This window comes from Dipodomys ordii, unplaced genomic scaffold, assembly GCF_000151885.1.
Source record: "Dipodomys ordii isolate 6190 unplaced genomic scaffold, Dord_2.0 Scaffold86, whole genome shotgun sequence".
NCBI lineage: Eukaryota > Metazoa > Chordata > Mammalia > Rodentia > Heteromyidae > Dipodomys > Dipodomys ordii.
The window spans coordinates 6,988,390-7,009,542 of NW_012267302.1; the positions used below are offsets into that span (position 1 = coordinate 6,988,390).

At 52.9% G+C, this 21,153-nt stretch overlaps 1 protein-coding gene across 5 annotated transcripts in view; it reads left to right on the plus strand.

Annotated features, from left to right (window-relative positions):
* The window catches only part of Zmiz1 (zinc finger, MIZ-type containing 1), a 181,657-nt gene that overhangs the window by 56,248 nt on the left and 104,256 nt on the right, over window positions 1-21,153 (plus strand). For 4 of the 5 annotated variants that reach the window (XM_013025649.1, XM_013025654.1, XM_013025653.1 and 1 more), the window contains exon 4: window positions 19,313-19,418. In XM_013025649.1, coding sequence (XP_012881103.1) covers window positions 19,359-19,418 — 60 coding nt within the window. In that variant the 5' untranslated portion in view covers window positions 19,313-19,358. Of the gene's footprint in view, window positions 1-7,514; window positions 7,577-19,312; window positions 19,419-21,153 lie in introns of those variants that run through there. The other variant, XM_013025652.1, reaches the window with a different exon arrangement.

Below are 21,153 nucleotides of genomic sequence, written 5' to 3' on the forward strand. Positions count from 1 at the left end.
CCGGGAGGCTGGGGCAAGGCCAGGGTTCAGTAGGGAAGCTTCCTAAAGCCCAAACTCTAGCCCACTGAAGGGCCTGGCCAAACCTGCATGGGGGCCTCAAATCCTACAATACTAGTCTTGATGACGGAGCCCCCTTTTCTGTCCTGGGGTTTTAGGGGAATAACCTTTGCCCACCTCCCTGAGCCTTGTCTCTCAGGAAGCTAGCCTCAGACCAGTCCTGAGGTCTTGGGCTCACTCTTCCCTCACGTCTCTCTCATCTGCCTTCTGCCCACAGTCCCCAGGGCATTTGGCCCTGACATTGACCTCTTATGACTGGGTGTCTGCACGTCCTGAGCCCGCCTCCCAGCCACCACCACAGTCACCACTCAGCTCCCACCCGCCGGCCAGCGGAGGGCGGAGGGCGTCTGCTGGGCAAACCTGTCATTTTCTGTCGGGGATTATAGGTTTGGAGCTGAGGGAGTCTGAGCTGGGGGAGGAGGAGCTGTGAATCTGCCCTGGTGCCAGGCCTGAGAGAGAGATACCTCACAGGAAGGGCAAGCCCTAGAAGGTAGTACTTGAGCTGTGTTGGGGAATCCTGTAACCTGACATCCCAAAGCATGTGTGCGTATGCATGTGTGTGCACACTTAAGTGTGTGTGCGCCTCCCCTGAAGACCAAGGTTTCCTCTTACACTCAGGATGTAGTCTTCTCAGTGATCTTCAGAACTAACTCAGCCATTTCCCAGAATCAAAAAAGTCAGAACTCAGGAAAGGCAGCAGGCTGACTCGGGTCCCACGGCAGGGCAGGGCAGGGCAGGACAGAGCTGAGATTGAGCCACCAACTGCTTCTGGACATGGCAGCCTTTTGCTTTGCCCTCACCATCCTCCCATGCAGAGGCAGCCATGGAAGGGTTTGGATTATCACAGACCTTTGAGGACTGGGCACTGAGGCAAAGTTTGGGATAGAGGCAGAGCAGGCTTCTGGTGTATACTTTGTGGACCCAGGGTCCTGCAATGAGCTTGGAGGGAATAATGTGACAACACTCAGAGGGTGGCTAGAAACATGTCCTACAATGGAGCAAATTTGAATAGGGCTAAGAAACAGCAAGGGACGTGGCCCCCTGCCGTCTGGGGGAAGGGGTGAAGGACTTGAGTCTAGGAACTGAGGGGCAGGGCTCCAGTGGCTCTGAGCCTGGACTCCAGAGTCAGCTTGCCTGGGCTGGAATTTGGGGCCCAAGTTGCATAAGAAGTCCTGGAAGTCTTACCCCTCAGCAAGTTCAGCGCAGCCATCACAGTCAATAAACCTGGACCACCTGCTGCTGCCATGCATATTAGAGGGTCCCTCACCTTGTCCCTTTGAGCGGTGAGAGCCACAGCAGGGCCATCGATGTGCTGGGAGTGGTCAGGAGGGGCTTCTGGGGCTGTCCCAGGCCAGATCACTCAGGAGCGGTGTTTCTCATGGGCAGTACTAGATCCGCCAAATGAGCTACCAGTCCTGGGGTGAGCTGGCTAGATGACTGGCAACCAGAGGGGTCTGACAGAGCTGACCGCCCCCCTGCCCAAGCCCCCAGGGAGCAGAGAGCAGGACGGAGCTGAGACTAGGGGGAGGCCTGCCTGTTCTTGGGAATTCACGATGTGTCTGCCTGTCGAAAGTACCTCGATAAGGAAGATTTGTGGGTGAGATTTGCAATTCTGTTTTCTCTGAGGGTTATAAATCAGCTACATGCACATCCTCCATGCAGCACAGGCCTGAAGCTCACGCGCGAGCGTACACACACACACACACACACACAGAGAGAGAGAGAGAGAGAGAGGAGACGAACTCCAGGCCCTATTTCGTGTTCCCTGGAACAAGCCAAGGAGTTCTTCAAGGCATTGAGGCCTATGAAAGGGAAGACCAGAACCTTCCCTGACAGGGTTTTAGAACCTTCTAGAACCAGGACAGACACAAAGCTGGGAGGCAGGTAAGAGCATAGTCTTGTTGATTGCCAAAATGAGCCCTGGAATCTACCTGGCTAGGTTCACATTTGACCTTGCTCACTCGCTGTGTGCCCTTGACCACACTGCTTTCAAAGGCCCTGTGCCTCAATTTCCCCATATTTGAAGTGGCACACTTTGTGGCTTGTTTGTTCCTTCATTTGTTTGGTGTTTTGTATTTTATTCAGCCAGAGGTTGAACTCGGTCTTGTACTTGTTGGGCTTTTTATTGCTTGTGGTTGGCACTCTACCATTGGAGCCATACATCCAGGCCAGTATTTATGCTAGTTAATTGGAGATGGAGTATCAAAGACTTTTCTGCCTGTGTTGGCTTTGAACCATGATGCTGTAGGTTTCAGCTTCTTGAGTAGCTAAGATGACAGGTGTAAGCCATCAGTTCCTGGATTTCCAGTTTATTTTATTTTTGGTGGTACTGGAGATCTATTTTAAAGAACAAATAAGATCATGTGAGTAAACTAGGCACAGTGGCTTACACCTGTAATCCTATCTAATTGGGAGGCAGAGATTGAGAGGATCATGGTTTAAGGCCAGTCCTGGGCAAAGTCCAATAAATCCCATATCAACCAATAGCTGGTATACGTTTCTCATCCTGGCTATTTGTTAAGCACAAATAGGAAGATCTTGGTTCATGCCAGCCCAGGAAAAAACCTAAACCTACTTGAGGAACAATGAAAGCAAAGAGAGCTTTTACTCACATGATAGAGCACTTGTGAGCAAGTGTAAGGCCCTGAATTCAAACTAATAAATAATAATAATAATAGTAATAATAAGCAGAGTACTTAAACTAGTACAGGGTACATAGTAAGAGCTCAGGAGGCCTTGGATGTCCTCAATATCAACTTCCTCAGTTAAGAGTGTATTCTCACCAGGTGCCAGTAGCTCATGTCTGTAATCCTAGCTACTCTGGAGGCTGAGATCTGAGAATTGCTGTTCAAAGCCAGCCTGGCCAGAAAAGTCCCTGTGAGACTCTTATCTCCAATAAACTATTTTAAAAAAGCCAGAAGTGGCACTGTGGCTCAAGTGGTAGAGTGCTAACCTTGAGCACAAAGAGGCTTAGGGACAGTGTTCAAGCTCTGAGGTCGAGCCCCAGGACCAGACCCAAAAAAAAAGTGTATTCTTAAAGAGAATTGTACTCATCACCTGACTTATGAAATGGTAACCCCTCTGCACAGCACCTTAAAAATAACAAAAGTCAGGTCTGTCAGAGCCCCAGCTCTGCCCCTTGGTAGCTCTGTGAACTCGAATGTACTTGAATACCTTTGCTGAGCCTCCAGCTCCTTGGCTGTGAATGGACTGGACTCTGGGCTATACCAGAGACCATGATGAGGCCCTCAAGGCATCTCTACCATGGTACTGTCAGCCTCCAGGTAGACTTCAGGAATGGGGGCCTTGGTTTCCAGGTAGCTCTGCTCTGTGGCCTGTCTTCCCCAGAGAGGACACATATACAGAATATTTAGAAGACAAGAGAGGCTCTGGGGAGGAGAGCAAAGAGGAGGGTCCCAGGAATCTCCCTGCCTCCCTTTTGCCACTGGGGGAACAAACAGCAAGCCACTTGTTATTTCTGCCCCACTGTCCTCCCACCTTGCTTCTACTCCCCCCACCCCCCTAATCTATGGTGTTAGGTGCACAAGAATGGGCCTTGGAGACAGCAGGTATGACTCACCTGGGAGTCATGCAGGGACTGGGGTGGCCTTAGCAGATCCCTTAACTCTTCCAGTCCCTGCTGGAAGGGCTAATGGTGCCTGCCTCTCCAGCCTGCTGGAGAGCACAGTTAAATGAGATAATGCCTGTAGAGCACTGGCCTGGCTCCCAGTGGTGGCTGGATAAGTGCTGTGTAAATGCCATCACCAGCCCCCTCCCCCCTCCATCTTCTCTCCTCCCTCCGCATTGCTCTCCCCTCTCTCTTCTTCCCTCCCTCCCTTCCTCCCTTCCTCCCTTCCTCCTTTCCTCCCTCCCTCTTCCTCTCTCCCTCTCCCTCCCTCTCTCTCTCTCACACACATCTGATGCACAGCCTGCATCTTCCCAGGCCAGACCTTCCAATATTTCTCCCTCAGAAGATAGGCTTTAAATCCAGGAGCAACCCGAGGAGATTGTAGATGGAGAGAGATAACTTGAAAGAACTGGACCTGCTCTGATTCCGGTCCCCTGGTGCCTGCCATCCTAATACCCAAGCATCCTGTACAAGAAGTGTGGCCCTGGCTGGCCTCCTGCCTCTCACCCCTGAGCCCTCATGGTCTCCTGGGCTCCTCAAATGCTGTTAAATTTCCTGCTTGCTTCCGAGCTGTTTTCTGGCATTTTTACCTGCTCAGCCATAAAGCCCTGGGAAGTGATGAATCTGGGGATGAGTTGTTGCTTGCACAAGTGTGGGGGGCGGGCAGCAATGGACAGCGGAGGGGGGAAGATGGGGGCAGGCCTCATCTTTTTGCCGAGCTGACATTTTTCTTTTTTTTACACCTCTCCCTCCCAGCTCACTACCCAGCAGTGACGGTGAAGCTTTGGCCATAGATAATTGTCCAGAGCATCCCAGGCCAAGTCCAGTCTCTCATCAGAACTTTGGGGGTGGGACTTCATGGTTGCCAGGGAAACCAGCGGGTTCCCTGGAAAGGAAACCACAGTGCTTTGGCTGTGAAGATGCAGTCCCTCCCTGCTCTCCCTCCAAAACAAGTTCCCTCCAAATCCGATCTCCCCCCACACCCCTCAAAAATACAGCCAAGGAGACAGCATCCTGCCTCCCCCTGAGCCTGATGAAATCCATCCCTGACCTTGTATTTTTCACCTCTTTTTAAAACATTCCACTGTCGCACAAGGACATGTTTTGTTTTGTGTTGTGTTTTTTTCCCCTCCCTTATTTATCTTCCTTCCATGCCAGCTGGGGCTCCAAGTCTTTCTCTTTCCCCTTGTTGACTGGAGCCAGAAGGCAAAGGACTTCACGTCTTTTTTCTTTCTTTCTTTCAGCTGTCAGCAAAAATAAACAAGCAGGTTTATATTTGGAAAGTAAGGGTCTCAGCCACCAGATCGCTATGTCCAGCAGATAGGTTCAACCTGAGTATACCCTCCTATAACGGGGCTTAAAATCTGACCTGCCGCTTGCAGGGGAGGGGGGGGAGCAGGCCTGGTTTTACTCACATTGACTTATTTTTTTTCTTTTTTTGTGCTGGTAGTAGGTTGAACTCAGGCCTGTGCACTGCCCCTGAGCTTCCTGCTCTACCCCCGACTCAAGGCTATTGCTCTACCACTTGAGCCACAGCTCTACTTCTGGCTTATTTGGTGTTTAATTGAAGATTAGAGTCTTATGGACTTTTCCTGCCTGGGCTGACTTCAAACCAAGATCCTCTGATCTCAGCTTCCTGAGTAGCTAGGATTACAGTCACTAATACTCAGCTTTGTATTGACTTTTAAATGGCATTGGAGGGTCACAGTGGTTCTCAGGCCAGAGAGAATAGCCGGGCCTTCACATTAGGCCCTGGGAGAATAGCCTGGAATGACATTGAAGATGGCAAGGTATGGGTAGGAGCCCCTTACTCTTGTCCCTCCTGTGCTTCCTGCCTAGAGAAGGGGAATCTCTATCCAGATTGTAGACCCAGATTGTCTAAGGAGGAGACTGTGATAGTCAGCCAGGCCAAAAGCCCAGTAGATTGCTATTAGGACACCAAAAAAGAAGAATGAGGAGGGAGGCGTTGTGTCCATGCAGGGTCCCTGAGTGGTTTTAGTGTCCAGTAGAAGAAAGGAAGGAGATAAAGAGACTTTAGTCTAAACCCCAGCAAATCCCTCTGCCCCTGGGGCCTGAGTTTCCTCATCCCCACCTCTCTCTCTCTGCTGGGGATCTGAGCCTTCCCCTCTCCAAGCCCCATCTCTGGCTTATGTCCTGCTCTGCACTCATGGCTACTTTGTTTTGGTGATCCGAGCAGTTAATTTTTCACCTAAAAGTGACTCCCTGTTCCGTGAGTAATTTTAAACAAATTCTGTTCCTGTCTCTGGACTTCCAAACAAGACCCAGCTGGATTTTCCAGCAAACTCCACAGATGCGGCTACAGGCAGTGTGAGCTTGAGGCTGTTTAGAGCTAAGGTACCATCCGCATGGAGCCCCCAGTCCCAACTAGGGCACAGACCCGGCCACAGGGAGAGCAAGGGGTCCCAGGGACATGTCTCTGTGGAGACCCAAGGCCTTTTCAGTCTTGTTGTGGATCGCCAATGGAGCTTTCTTGTTGATCCCTGTCAGATCTTGCTATTAGCATGAAGCTCTCAGAGTGTAGAGTAAACTAATGAATTACAGCATGATTACACAGCACATAATTAACTTTGTAATTAATATGCAACTGCCACTTAAGCTAAAACACTGCTTATAGAGACGTACAGCAGTAGTAAATCACAGGTCAGAAATAGCACGATGGAATTTTCAGAAGAGCCAGCAGAAGCTAGAAATCACTGAAGGTCGTAGGGCTAGTTCGTTAAAAAGCAGGTAGAAGGTAAGGGTCCAGCCTCTTTTCAGGATCTTCTTAAGGAAAGATCTTTATGCTACCTTGATGGGATGACCAGCCAGACCTGGCCAGAAGGACCCTGGGCAGATGATTTTATTTGCAAAATAAGAAAGGTTGTCCCCCGTTAGGTTGTGGCCCTTGAGGCCTGGCTGCACCCCTCTTTCTCCTATGGGTACCTCCATTTAGTTTTTCCTCTGCCAGCTCTCCCTGTGCCAGGCATGGCTACCTGGTGGTTGGGTGGACAGTTTATCTGTCCGGCACCTCTGGAACTCAGAGGTTCCTTGTGGTTCAATGCTATCTTCCCGCAGCTTCCACCAGAACATTTAATCTAGAAGATTCCTTAGAAATTATCTCACTCAGGTACCTGTCCAGGCCAGGGATCTAAGGGGACCAAGCACCCCTGTCACCAGACAATATGGTCTAGGAAAGGCAGAAGGCCCTCCCTTTCAACAGACCAGTGGTCAGACCAGGTCATTTGCTGTAAGATTAAGCTGGGTTCTAATCCCAGGAAACTCCCCTGTCTAGCTGTGTGCCTTTGAACAAATCATATAACCTCTCAGAGCCTCAGTTGCCTTAAGATTGGGTCAGAGAGAGACTCAGATGGAAACATGAACTTCAGAGGGGTTTGTTGTAGTGGTGAGTGGTTGGCGTGTGCGGTGCACCTGTCGGTCCCCAAGTATGGGGGTTCAGAGAGAAGCCAGTGGCACCACAATGAGCCCCGTCTTTGGTGGGCTGAGGAATCAGGTCCAGAGAGGTTGACAGTGTGTGCAGTGCTGCATGTTGGCTGGTCGGTTAGCTTGGGATCACCCTGAATGAGAGGCTCTGGGGGTGTCCCCATGCCCCTCCCCAGGCTGGGTTACTGTGATGCCGTTTTCCTGTCCTGTGGCCACCAAATGGTGTGCACATAGCTGGGCTTTAGGACAGCTACTTACTGGCCTTTGAAGTCTGAGAGAATGTAGCTTTGAATCTCAGACTTAACTGTTTTCTAATCTGGGGCAAAATGTAGGTTCCTTCATGACATTTCAGTCTTCGTTTTCCTTCCTATAGGTGGCGTTCATCGTTCTCCTTTGGCTATGCTGTTAGAATTCTCATAAAATACCAAAAGTGGGCCTGGCATGAGCAGGGTAAGGGAGGATTTCTTATTGTTCTCATTCTCGCCCAGAACAGTGAACAGGGGGTTCAGAGTGGCTGTGGGGGGCTGCCCGCCCCATGGCCTCATGGGACAGCCTCTGGCAGGCCTTCTCTGGATGCCTCACTCCGTATCCCTGGCCACTGAGCCCCGGAACAGACCAGGGAGGGAGGAGTCTGCTCCCAGACAGCCCAGTCTCTTCCTAAGCAGCTCCTGTGATCTTCCAGTCTCTGGCCTTTGCCTTTCCAGGAAGTGGCCAACCTGGGCCAGCCCTGCTGAGGGAGGGGAGCTGGGCTTCTAGCAAGCTCTGCCTGGCTAGGTTTCTCTGGGGGTTGGGACTCCAGGAAGCCAGGCACTGCATTGGAATCAGGATCCAGTATTCCACTCTTCTTATGGCTTCTCTTCTCAGAGACAGCCTGGGGTCTGACCACACCTTTGTGGGGTACCCTCCCCTTGGCTTGGCTCTCAGGGGGTTCCAGCACGCACACCCCTCTTAGATCAGCCCTTCTCTAGAATTTTAAAACATGTTCCTGGCCAAGCACTGGTGGCTCACACCTGTAACGGCAGCTACTCAGAAGACTGAGGTCTAAGGATTGTGAGTTCAAACCAGACCGAGCAGGAAAGTCCATGAAACTCTTTTCTCCATTTCACCACCAGAAAAGCTATGGCTCAAGTGGTGGAGTGCTAGCTTTGAGTGAAAAAGCTCAGAGATAGCTCCCAGGCCTTAAGTTCAAATCCTAGGACCAGCACACATGTGTACATGTATGCACACACACACACACACACACACACACACACACACACACACATGTTCCTTGAGAAAGCTGTTTTGTGGTTCATTGACTTCATGATGTGGATGCTTAAGGCTGTGTCCAGCCTTGAGTGTGTTTCAGTGGCCATCCCAAGGAGGTTTCTTCTGACTAGGCCTCTGCCCTCACTGGGAGCTCCTCAGGGACATGGATTCTCCTGAGCAGATCACGGTGCTCACCTGGCCAGCGCATTTCCAAGCAGTGGCCCTTCCCTAGCTCCTCCTCCCTTAGAGACCCTGCCCACCTGGGCAGACTTCACATGCACACGCAGGCCCTTGCTCAGGAGTTGCTCACATGTCCCAGACCTCCAACTCCATCCCTGCTGGAACTTTCCATGACTGGTCTTTGTCTTCAGAACAGTCTGTCCAACATTCCAAACTAGCATTCAGTCCAGCCCCTGATTCCCTGTTAACTCCAGCTTCTCATATGCTCTCAGCCCTGGGCAGGCTCGCTGGATGGTTCTCAGAGGTATGCAGATGAGGGAAGCAGAGGGGAGCCCCTTGCTCACCCTACAGCCACAGAGGACCCTTCCCTGGTTTTATAAACAGAAGGTCACCTTAAAATGTTACTGTAAATTCTAAAAACTCAGTTTGAAGAGTAGTGTAGCAGGACACCAGTGGCTCACACCTGTAATCCAAGCTACTCAGGAGGCTGAGATTTGAGAACCGTGGTTCCAAGCCAGCCCAGGCAGGAAAGTTCACGAGACTTTTTACCTCCAATTAACTGTCAGAAGTGGAGCTGAGGTTCAAATGATAGAGGCCCAGCCTTTTGCAAAAATGCTACGAGACAGCTCTCAGGACCCGAGTTCGAGCCCGTGCAGTGGCACAGACAGAAAAGTAGAATGCTGTTTTTAAGACTGAAAATCTTAAAATCTTCCAGCCACCTGAGAAGGGATAGCCGGAAGGTGATGAGCCAGGTTAGGACACCAGAGCTCTTTGGAAACTGTAGAGCCCTCCTGTCATGACCCAAGGGGACCCAGCTTGTCCCCACAGGACTCCTGATGTAGGACAGTCCCCAGAGCAGCGTGATGGGGGCAAGATCCTGCTAGACACACTCCGGTGTCAAAGGCTTTTTGAAAAGACAGGGGGTTGGAGGGAACCTAGCCAGCCTCCACACAGCAGGGCCCTCAGATCCAAGGAGATCTATACCTAGCACCCTAGGCACCACACAGGGCTCTGCAGACAAAACCTCACTGCTTTTGGTGGGCACAGTGCCCAGACCCTCATCACCCTTGGCTTATTAAACACCCAGTCTCACCCCATCCTACTCCAGAGTGCTGACATCTGTGGCCTGATCACAGGCTGGCCAGGACCAGCACCTGTAGGGTGGGAGAAAGCTAAGGAAGCTCAGGAAAACTAAGAGCTCTCAAAGCTGGAACCTTCATGGCTCTGCCCCCACACCCAGCCTCAGCCCGTTTCCTGTTGGTGTAAATGTTAGGATGGGTCTGAACACATCCCCAGATTCCTTTCTGGATCTCAGCCATGAGGATCATTTCTTGTTGGTTTGTTTGTGTTCATCTGACTCTTCCCTCGTGTCAATAGCTCCCTTCTGATTGGTTTTTGCCCAGGAGAATTTCCCATCCGTGCCCTAGATTTCTTACGCCTGGTTTCTCATGTGCAGAACAGAATGGGACATACTGCCGTGACATTGTAGTATGAATTTGTTTGAAGCATGGCTAGTTCACAGAGTGGTTCAACCATGGGGCTTTTATCTGGGGGGAAAAAAAATTCTGGGCTCTGACCCTCAGTTTGGGAATAGAGGATAGTCAGGAATTGAGCGTCTGCTAAGCCTCTCTGGGCTTTTCCAAGGGAGATCACCTGGAAGTCTTCATCTCCTGCACTGGTTCCAGGTACTGAAGGGTGTCTGGGCAGAAGGGATCAGCTGAACATGTCTGGACTCCATGGGAAAAGAGCAGTGATAGATTAGTCATGCCTGCCCTGGGCATAGGAAGTGAGGTGTCATCCCTGGACCAGGTGGTCCTGTGGGCTCTGTCTGGCTCTCCTTAGGAAACACTGTTGGCCCTGCCCTGTCTGGAGCTCCCTCCGAATGCCAGATGGGTGGATTCCAAGACTTAAGGAGAGGTAGTAAAGGGACAGTTGAAAGGCCTCCTCTGCCTAGAGCTAGAGCTGTAGGAACATCTGGGAGGTGTTTATAGCCTTCTACAGGGCTCAAAAGCCCCAGCCTGTCTCCAGCCTCTCTCCTTTCCCCTGTCCCCAGGGCCCTTGAGTAACTGCTCCCTGCCCTCTCCCACCCACCCCCCCTCCCCCACTTCCTGGCATTGGGAGCCTTTGAAATAGCAGCAGGAGCCTGAGGCAGAGCCAGATCAGGGCCACAGAGAGAGCAATGCTATCCTGAGCAAGGCTGTGGCCTGTGCCCCACGCTGGACAGTGTCAGCCAGGCCTGTGGCTGGCCCCCGGTGAGCACTGCACAGCAGTGACTTCTTCACACTCAGCTCATGGAGCCAGCCCTGTTCCCGTGGAGAGCCTAATGCACCATACGTGGGCTCTGCCATCAGACCTGGGTTTGAATCCTAGCAATGCCCCTTCTCAGTGTTGTAACTTTGAGCCAGTCCTTGGATCTCTCTCAGAGCCTCGGTCATTGTCACTAGAATGCCACCGGAGACTTGGGAAGCTCAAGTGAGGCAACATAGACACCTTCGTGCCCCGCAGATATGGGTTCGGCCAGGGTTTGACTTCTCCTCCCATGGAAGAGACGCAAGGGATGGTGTGGCTTTGGGAGTCAGGGACTCCGAGTGTGGCCAGAAGCGGGATCATCTTGCTTTGGAGCCCTGGCTGCAGCTGGGTTCCCAGCCTTGGCCCATTTCTGGCCCTTCCCAGGGGCTCCTTGTTCCTTCTGATCCATGGTCCTCCCTCGGACAGGCGGGCAGACATCAATGTGTGGGGCTGGCCTTCTACACCCCCACTCTGGAAGCCTTGAGGCTGCACTGCCAGCATGGACAGTGAGTGGGTGATAGGAAGTGTGGCCACCCTTCTAGAAGCCTCTAGTGTGGACTAGAGCATCAGAGGCCAGTGTGAGCCTTGGCACCAGGCACAGCTGGACTCCGGGAAGTGGGGGATTAGATCTGGAAGACCTGACATCCAAAGGCACGATCATCTTTCGGGCACCGTCCCCTAGAGACTTGAGCCCAGGGGAAAGGGGGGAGATGTCCCCTCATGTCTCAATATGGAAGACACAGGCTCGTGGAGGGGAAAGGCCTCCCACAGTCACACACTCAGGAAGCTCTGGTCCCTGTTCTGCTGCCTCCCTGGGCTCCGCTCTGCCCAGGGCCTGCCCTCCTGCTCCGCCTGGAATGGTAGAACAGCTGGCCGTGGCAGCTGGCCTGGAGCTGCGGCTCTCTCCTTCCCTCCCTGTGTCTCCCCTCTGGGGTCTTTCTCCCCTGCCCTTCCTGACTTCCCTGGGCAAGAGCTCCCGAAGTCAGAGTTACGCCCCTCCATCTCTCCTGCCTCCTCTTCGTCTGCTCTCAAAGCAGACGAAGCCCTCAAGGCTTCCAAAACTGGGGAGGGGAAGATGCACTTGCTGGGCAGCCCCAGGCAGCTGCTGTGCCTCTCTGAGCTTCTGAGCCTTCTCTTTAAGATGAGGAAGATAATTGGAGTTCACATCAGAGCTGCCCTAAGCTGAGACCCTTTCACCAAACTGTCTTCAAAATACCCCCTGAGGCCAATAGGTCAGCCATCACTGCCTAATCTAACTGTGTCCTGGATGATAATAACATAAGCTCAGCCACGATTACTTCCCTAGGCCCCAAATGTCTCTGTGAAAATGAAAATGTTTACCAGGTACCCACGGCTCATGCCTGTCATCCTAGCTACTCAGGAGGCTGAGATGTGAGGATTGTGGTTCCAAACCAGCCCAAGCAGGAAAAGCCATGAAGCTCTTACCCCCAATTAGACACCCATAATCTAGAAATGGAGGTGTGGCTCAAGTGATAAAGCACCAGCATTGAGTGAAAAAAAGCCAAGCCAGAGTCCAGGGCCCTGAGTTCAAGCCCTAGTACTGGCACACAAAAAAGGGAGGGAAGAAGGGAGGGCAGAAAGAGCAGAAATGAGAATGCTTGCCTGTGGGCCAGCTAAAATCACCCTCATATCACTTCTTGGAAACTGTATTCTGAGTGGCGGCCATCCCCCAGTCCCAAGATTTTCTGCAGGGCTGGGACGTTTATCCCTCAGCTCCTGACATGCCGGCTCTTACTCACATCTTGCAGTGACTCTGCATCCAGCCATCAGGTCATCCATCCCATGCACCCCTAACTGGGTGCCACACCTGGGTTCGACACTGGCGATGCATCATCACTACATTTCAGTGGACGAGGAAATCCATGCGGCTTCCGCTGGGCTAGGCCACCAGGCTGGGGGTGCAAGACAGGGACATGGGCATAGGAGTATGGGGGTGACAGTTTGCCAGGCCTTGATGGATGAGAAAGCCGGAAGTACTGGCCTGAGGAATTGGTAGAGACAAAGGTTGGGGGGTGTGGTGTGGTGTTCAGAGCTGGCTCTAGGCTTCCACAAGCAGCCTCCGGTGGGGGTGTGGCATGCAGCCAGGAGTGATGGGAGGTAGGGGACAGGCCAAGATGGACCCTGATAGTGCTGGCACCTGTGGGGTGACAAGTCACCGCCAAACCTGGGCCCCACAATGACTGCCACCCTCCGGAATCCAATCCTGGTGAAGGAGTTGGCCAGGATGGGCCCCCTGCATCCCTAGGCTCTTCTGCCAGGCTAGCCGTAAGCAGCCCCCGGGTGGACGCTGCAGGGTCTGGGCTAAGACCCCTGCAAAGGCAGGAGGCAGAGGCTGCCACGCCTGCGGCCGGCCCTGCTCTCCCTGGAGGACCCAAGCTGCAGATGTGTGTGGTGCGTGTGGTGATTGAATCATTTCTGCACACTGGTGCGCACACAGCTCCCCTGGGGACCCGCCACTTGCCTGTGCAAGCTGTCATGAGATGTGTGTGTTGAAGTGCAACCGAGCCAGCGGCCTGTGTGTGCACATACCTGCTCTGAGTGGTGCAGAAGGGCACGTAGGCATCACCTGCACATTTTGGTGTGCAAAAGCCTCTTCCTGGATGTGGGGGTGGAGGGGGGTCGGGTGTGCACACGAAAAGTTCAGCCCGCAAGATAAGAAATGCAACACTATTCACACAGCTGACTGTGATCTGGGCCTGCCACCGTAATCTAGGAGGCTGCCTGTGTGGCTTTCCATGTTCCCGGGGCAGCCAGTGATCCTAGATACTCAGGAGGCTAAGTTTGGAGGATCAGAATAACCCACAAGACTGGATCTCCAAAATAACCAGCAAGAAGCAGAGCTGGAGGCATGACTGAAGTGGTAGAGCACCTGTCTCCGTACCCAGGGGTGGAGCCTTCCAAGGACCATTGATTGGCATGTCCTTTCCTAGCATAGCCAGAAGCTTCAGCCTTCTTCCTCTTGCAGCCTCAGCCTCCCACCCACGGGGGGCCAGGCTTCAGGAGAGATCCCCCCCCAACTGCCCACCAACACACACACACACACACACACACACACACACTTCAGCATAAGGCACAAGGAAAGGTAGCCTTGGGGCACTGTCCAAGCCTTCCCCTCCCCACTCCCACCCCCGGGGGTGGGGGAGAACAGATCTCCCGTTGCTTTCCAGGCTGCTAGCCCCATGGGACCTGTCTTGGAACTGACTTGGAGTTTCAAAAGCTCTACTTCTGCCTACATGGAGTTTTCCAAACAGCCAGAGGACCTGGCGTATACCTCCCCTGGGGCTTGACGGGCTGTCTAGCCCAGAGAGGGAAACTGAGGCTCAGTCACATGCCCTGGCTTTTTCATGGCAGTCTTGACTCTGCTCAGAGAGGAGAGATTGGGTAGCAAGGCCAGTCAGTTCCCCTGCTTGAGCCCCTCTGTCTCCCCCCCCCACTTCAACCCCCCCCCCCAAGGCAGATAGGCAGCAGGAGGAAGCACAGGCCTGGTTGGGTGCTGGAACTACAGCCAGGAAGGATTCGTGAGGACTTGTAAAAGCTTAGAGGAGCCTTGGGGAGGTGGAGGCAGCGAGCTGAGCTGAGCTGAATGGAACAGAGCTGAGCTCCTGCGGCAGAGGGTGACCCCTGCTGGCCACCCAGCGTTTGCCACTTCCCTGACACCAGCCACCTATCGAGTGAGGCACACGGAGATGGCTTTGGAAAGAAAACAAACGATTTGGACAGGATGGATGGAATCAAGAGGACATCTTTGGGGGAATCAGTCATGGCTCGAGGTGCCGACAGCCAGGAGACGCTGGCTACTAGTTGCTACTTAGAAAAGCAGAGTTTAAATCTTAGCCCAGAAATTTCCTGGCTGGATGTCTTAGGGCAATTTATGTCATTTCTCCTTTTAAAGGTTCAGATAACACTTAGCAAGACTGGGCACTAGCAGCTCATGCCTATAATCCTAGCTATTTGGGGGGGCTGAGATCTGGAGGATCATAGTTTGAGGTCCACCTGGGCAGACATGTCCATGAAATGCCATCTCCAAAGTCACCAGCTGGGCTGGAGGCATGGATCAAGTGGTAGAGCAACCAGCCTATTAAGTCTGAATCCCTGAATTGAAGCCCCACTACTGCTTTAAAAAAAAAAAGGAAGGAAAAAAGAAAGAAAGAAAGAAAAACAAAAAAAGGAAAGAAAATTAGCTATGTAATAGACTCCATCAATCTGCCTCTTCCAAGTTCCATCGTTCATACCTCCTCCCACCCATCCCTCCTTTCTTCCTACCTGGGACTTTAACTTCAAAGGAATCCATTCCTGATGTTCAGAATCCCAGTTTTCACCACTTAGCACTTTAGAAAAGTCATCTCAGCAACGTAGGCATGTGGTGGCACATGCTTATAATCCCAGCCCTCTGGAGGCTGAAGCAGAAGGGTTGTAAGTTAGATGGAGGCCAGCCTGATCTGATTAAACAACACAGGACACAGGATTGTCTTTTTGATTCCGGACATCTTCTGCCAGCTGTCTACTCATCCCTTCCTTCCCACCATCACACACACACACACACACACACACACACACACACACATACGCACACACACTCTGGATTCTGCCCAGATGTGCTGTATAACCTTGGACTCACCACAGTGGCCTAGATCATCCCCCCAAAAAACAGGTGGACTGTTTGAGTAGAGGAGACTCAAAGCGCGTTGTCATCCATACCCTGAGAAATTTTGGCTCTGGAAACTAATTCAGTCCAACGGTCCAACTGCCGGCCTGCAGAAGGCTTGCCTGTGCACCCTGGGGGGGGGGGGGCGGGCTGTGCTTGAACAACACCAGCTCCCCTCGCTGCTGGCTCACTATAGGGGGACAACTGGTGGTTCCGCAGGAAAGAACAGTGTGGAGCCCCCATGTTGCTGGCTGAGGAAGGCTGAGCTTGTGAATTGGAGCTTTCCTCCAGGGGCTGACTACCAGTCATTAAACAAGCATTTCTCCAACTCCTCCCCCCGCCCACCCCCCACCACTCCCTAACCCAGGTCTCTGACCCTGATTAAATGCATTTTCATCCTGGAAGGCCTTGCTCAGAAATAGACCTTGAGAAGACCCCCTCATTCTCCCTTCATACCATCCTCTCCTACAGATGGGGAAAGTGAGGCCTAGAAACCAGAGATGCCTGAACTGTGTTATCGGGGCTTGGAGACCCCAGTGCTCCTTGGATGACAGTACAGAAGGGACCCGAATCCCCACTGGGCAGCTTTCTGGTCCTCTAGATGCTGACGCTTGCCACCAGCACCCCCTGCTGGCCTTTTAGGCTATTGCAGGTCCTTTGTCCTGGGGGCTGCGGTGAGTGCTTGCCCTGGCCTGGGGTTCCTTTGTGCTTCTCCTCAGGCTCTCTTAGTCACTCAGATGACCTGGGTTTGGCTTAACAAGTTCCTTCAGCTCGGTGTCATTATGGCTGGCTGTCCTTGGCCTGTGACAGCTGCAGCCTTTACTGGGACCTTGGCAAGCACCTGAGTTCTACCCTGTGGGGTCACTCGGGCTCAGAGGGGGCCTGGAAAGAGGAAGTAAGCAGCTGGCTAGTCCCTGCTTCTCCACCGAAGGCCCCAGGCACTGGGAGCCTTTGCCATCTGAGTGTGGAAGGGGCTCTGCAGGTAAACTCAGGCCCTGCCGGGGCGACTCTGGAATAGTAAGAGGACCTGTGCCACCCCTCCCCCATACACCTGCAACCCCACAACAGCCTCGGTAGGGGTCCCTGTCCCTCCCCTGGACCTGTTCAACAGCACAGTTGTTATGGGAAAGCTGGGATCCTGCGGTTGGCTCTTTCCCCACCAATTAGAAACCCTGAGCCTCAGTTTTCTATTCTGCAAAGGGGGCATATACCAGTGTCTCTCTGTGCCCAGGCTGTGGACTGGCACCTGAGTGGGCACAGGAGGACCTCCATAGATGATCACCTACCAGGAGAGGGATCGCAGGTGTGGGCACTCGATTCTGTCATCTCATTCTGCTTGCTCTACAGGCCCATGCAGGGCTCAGCACAGTAGCTCACTGCACTGATCCCTGGGAGATGACCCACCCAGGGGGATGGGTGGACACACGGGCACGGGCGGGGAAGTTGGACTTTGGGGAGTATAAATGTGTGGAGGGTGGCAGGTGTGGTGCATAGATAGATGGTCAATAGGGTGAGGGAGAGGGAATAAATACGGGGTATAACCCCCACCTTTACATTCTCGCTAGAAGGCTACAACATAAAGCCAAAAATACAAATGTCCAAAGGCCCAGCTCCCACACTGGAAGAATGTGTTCTTTAGATGAATTCATGCATGTACTGATTCAGTGACAAGTTGAGGCCCCCTCACACTGAGTGGGTATGGGAGCCTCCTACACGGAGGAAGGAGGCTAGGCTGGGCTCAGGTAAGTGCACAACCCCAGCAGAGGGTCAGCTTTCAATTGTTCCTTGTGTTTTGGAATATTATACAGCTGCTAAAAGTGAAAAGACTGTTTTGAATGGGAATAAACTTTGGCATGCATATGTACACACATACCTACTTCTACATACATATGTGTATATATATGTTGTTTATCATACACAGCTACAATATATTTTGGTATTATTTGTCCTCCATTTAATTAGGAAAGAGAACAAGGAAGAACCAGATGGTATAAATAGGATGGTGTCATGAAGGACATTGGTCAAGATGAATTGTACTCATACACTGTTGTGCTGAATTGTAACCCCCTTGTACAACTATAATGATAATAATACAAACCAGGTGCCAGTGACTCATACCTGTAAATCCTAGCTACTCAGGAGGCTGAGATCTGAGGATCATGGTTCAAGGTCAACCCAGGCAGGGAAGTCCATGAGACTCTCATTTCCAATTAACCAGCAAAAAATCCAGAAGTGGAGCTGTGGCTTAAGTGGTAGAGTGCTAACCTTGAGCAAAGTAAGATCAAGGACAGCGCCTAGGCCCGGAGTTCAAGCCCCAGGACCAGCAATAATAATAATAATAGTAATAGTAATAATAATGATGAATTAAAATAGAAATCTATTGTTATTTTTTTCATGGTGATTATCCTGGGGCTTGAACTCAGGACCTGAGCACTGTTCCTAAGCTTCTTTGGCTCAAGGCTAGCACTCTACCACTTGAGCCACAGCACCACTTCTGGCCTTTTATGTATTTATTTTTAATGGAAATGAGAGTCTCATAGACTTTCCTCCCCTGGCTGACTTTGAACCAAGGTCCTCAGATCTCAGCTCCTAAGTAGCCAGGAAGACCGACGTGAGCCACCAACACCTGGCTTTGTGTTAATGCTTGCAGCAGGCGTGGCAGGTTTGGGGCTTGAGCTCAGAAAGTCTCCCAGGGCTGAGGCCAGGCAGTGGGGAATGCTCCCTCAACAGGGTGCCCACATGGACACGGAAAGACAGGCAGGGCACAGGCAGCTCCTCCTCGCCCTGACCCCCTGAATTAGAACCTCAGTCTCTCCTGGTAACCCAAAGACCCCACAGCAGCAGAGCGGCTGCAGCCCCTGTCCACAGGGGGGGGGCTCTCAAATGGGTCATTTGGTGACCTGAGTGAAGACCAAGGGCCTTTGGCAGAGAGGTGTGGCCCGGTGAGAGGGTTGGCCCCGCCCCCGTGCTGTGCGGCTCTCTGCCTGCAGTGGGAAGAGCTCACTGCTCCAGTGGACGTGGGACCTGGCCCACAGAGCTGGGGGTGGACCGCCATGCAGCATCCGGCCATTGCTGTTGTGGCCTCCCTGAGCCGCCTCGGGACTCTTGGAACTTTCTGGAACCGAGGCAGCCTCCTCTCTTTCATCCCACCACAAGGGAAGAAATGCCACTGGGGTGCTGGTGACACTCCTCTACTCCAGATAAAGAAAGCCCAGTGCCCAACGCACGGACTGCAAGCCCCACGCAGTGGGGCTGGCCAAGGGTGAGAGTCAGGAGCCCTAGGCCTCCCTGTGCTGCCCACTGAGCCTCCATTCCCTGGTCTGCAAAACTGGGGTGGTGCTTCACAGGGCGCCGGTGGCTCACGCCTGTCATCCTAGCTACTTAGGAGGCTGAGATCTGAGGAGCGTGGTTTGAAGCCAACCCAGGCAAGAAAGTCCATGAGACTCTTATCACCAATGAACCAGCAAAAAAAGCCAGAAGTGGAGCTGTGGATCAAGTGGTAGAGCACCAGCCTAGAGAGAAAAAGCACAGGGACGGCACCCAGGCTCTGAGTTCAAACCCCAGGAATGACACAAAGAAAGGGGGCGGTGCTATCCAGTGCACGCCCACATCAGACTGACAGAGCCTGTAGGATCCCCTTTTCTCCGGGCCAGCTATGCCCATGCAGCCCTGGTGGGGAAGGGTGGCCTGGGTGCTCGGGGTGGGCAGAGGCCCCCCTCCTCCCGCAGTGGCCAGGGCCCTGGAGGCGGGAGGCGGACAGACCCAGTGCCGTCACTGACATGGCTGTCATCTTCTCTCTGCAGGCTGGACGTTCATGGCTCTCGGGTAGGACGCAGCGAAACGGCCAGAATGAATTCTATGGACAGACACATCCAGCAGACCAATGACCGGCTGCAGTGCATTAAGCAGGTGTGTTGGGGCTCAGGGGGTGAGGACAGGGGGTGCCAGAGCCTGTGCTGTGAGAGGGAGGTTGGTGGGGGTCGGGGGAGAAAGACAGTGGGCAAAGGCCAACCTTACACTGGTATCTGTGCCCCACGCCTGGCTCTGAAGGCCAGCGTGTCCCTTCCCTGCTGTGTGATTGTGAGCCAGTGTCCTTCCCTCTCTGGGCTCTGAGCTGTGTGGTCCATGCAGTGCAGCCCTTCTGCTGCCTCCCCCTAGCTAAGCTCCCTGCCCCTGGCTTCCAACTGGCACTGGTGGCTCACGCCTGTAATCCTGACTACTCATGAGGCTGTGATCTGAAAAATGCAGTTCAGAGTTAGCAGATGCGGGAAAGTCATTGAGACCCGGATCTACAGTTAATCTCCACCCAAAAGGCTGGAAGTGGAGGTGTGGGTCAAGTGGTAGAGTGCTAGCCTTGAGGGGTAAATGCTCAGGGACAATGCAGAGGCTGAGTTCAAGCGCCAGGAGAGAGACAGAGACAGAGACAGAGAAAGGAGCTAGAGACAGAGAAGGTCTTGGAAAATTCAATCATTTCATAGAAAAGGAAACTGAGGCTGGATGCTGGTGGCTCACACCTCTCATCCCAGCTACTCAGGAGGCTGAGATCTGAGGATTATGGTTTGAAGTCAGCTCACAGTTTGAATCTTAGCTCTGATTAACCCCCAGAACACCAGAAGTGGTACAGTGGCTCAAGAAATAGAGAGCTAGCCTTGAGCAAAAAGAAGCTCAGAGACAGGACCCAGGCCCAGAATTCAAGCCCCAGGACGGGCAAAATAAAAGAAAACATAAAGAAAAGGAAACTGAGTCACCAAGAGGCCACTAGTACTGAAAAGAACACAGTCCCCGGCCAGGCCAGCTCCCCATCCAACCATTTCTCAGCCTGTCTGGTCTCGAGCGCCCCACCTGGTAGATCAGGGGTATGACAGCCCCAGGGCTCAGCCTCCATGCCCAAACCTGGGGTGGCCAGAAGGAGGCAGGGGTGGGAAAAATATGGGCTTTGGCATCAGACCATCGTGTCCAGTGGGGGCTCAGGCTTGGCTCTGAGCTGAGGCTTTCATTCCTCCAGGCCTCAGTTTCCTTGCACATCAGATAGGCCCCAGCAGGCTACCTGGTAGGAGGTTGTGAGAGTGTTGTGGGGGACATGGGCAGCCCAGCACTGCCTGTGTGTGGAGGAGAGGGGTGGGGCATGCATGGGGTGGGCTCAGCAGGGAGCAACTATAGGCCAGGCAGTGCCCAGCGTGGCTTCCCCCGCAGCACCCTCCCAGGACAGCCGAGGAAATTCCACAGGAACGAGGGGGCTGTCCTCGAATTGGCATCAAACAGAGCCATCTTGGGAGTCCATGCAGGGCCTGCCGAGAGGAAATTGAAGATTTGTTACAGATTGAACCCAGCCCAGTCTGCTGCCCAAAAGCCAATTACAGGCCTCTCTGTTCACCCTCTCCATAGAATAGAAACAAGACTGAGTGCCTCCTCCCTCCTTCCCTTCCTTGCCTTCCTTCCTCCTCCTTCCTCCCTTCCACCTGCCCTTGGTCCTGCTCATGATGATCCCCTCACTTACCCATAGCCCTGCCCAGCTCAGGAGAGACCCGCTCTCTGCTGAACTTGCCCTCCCTGGCATGCCCTCCCTCTCCCTCTCCTTTTTCATTTCCTTTACCCTCTCCCTCCCTTCTCTGGGACAGTGAGCCTGAATACCCATCAGAAGAGA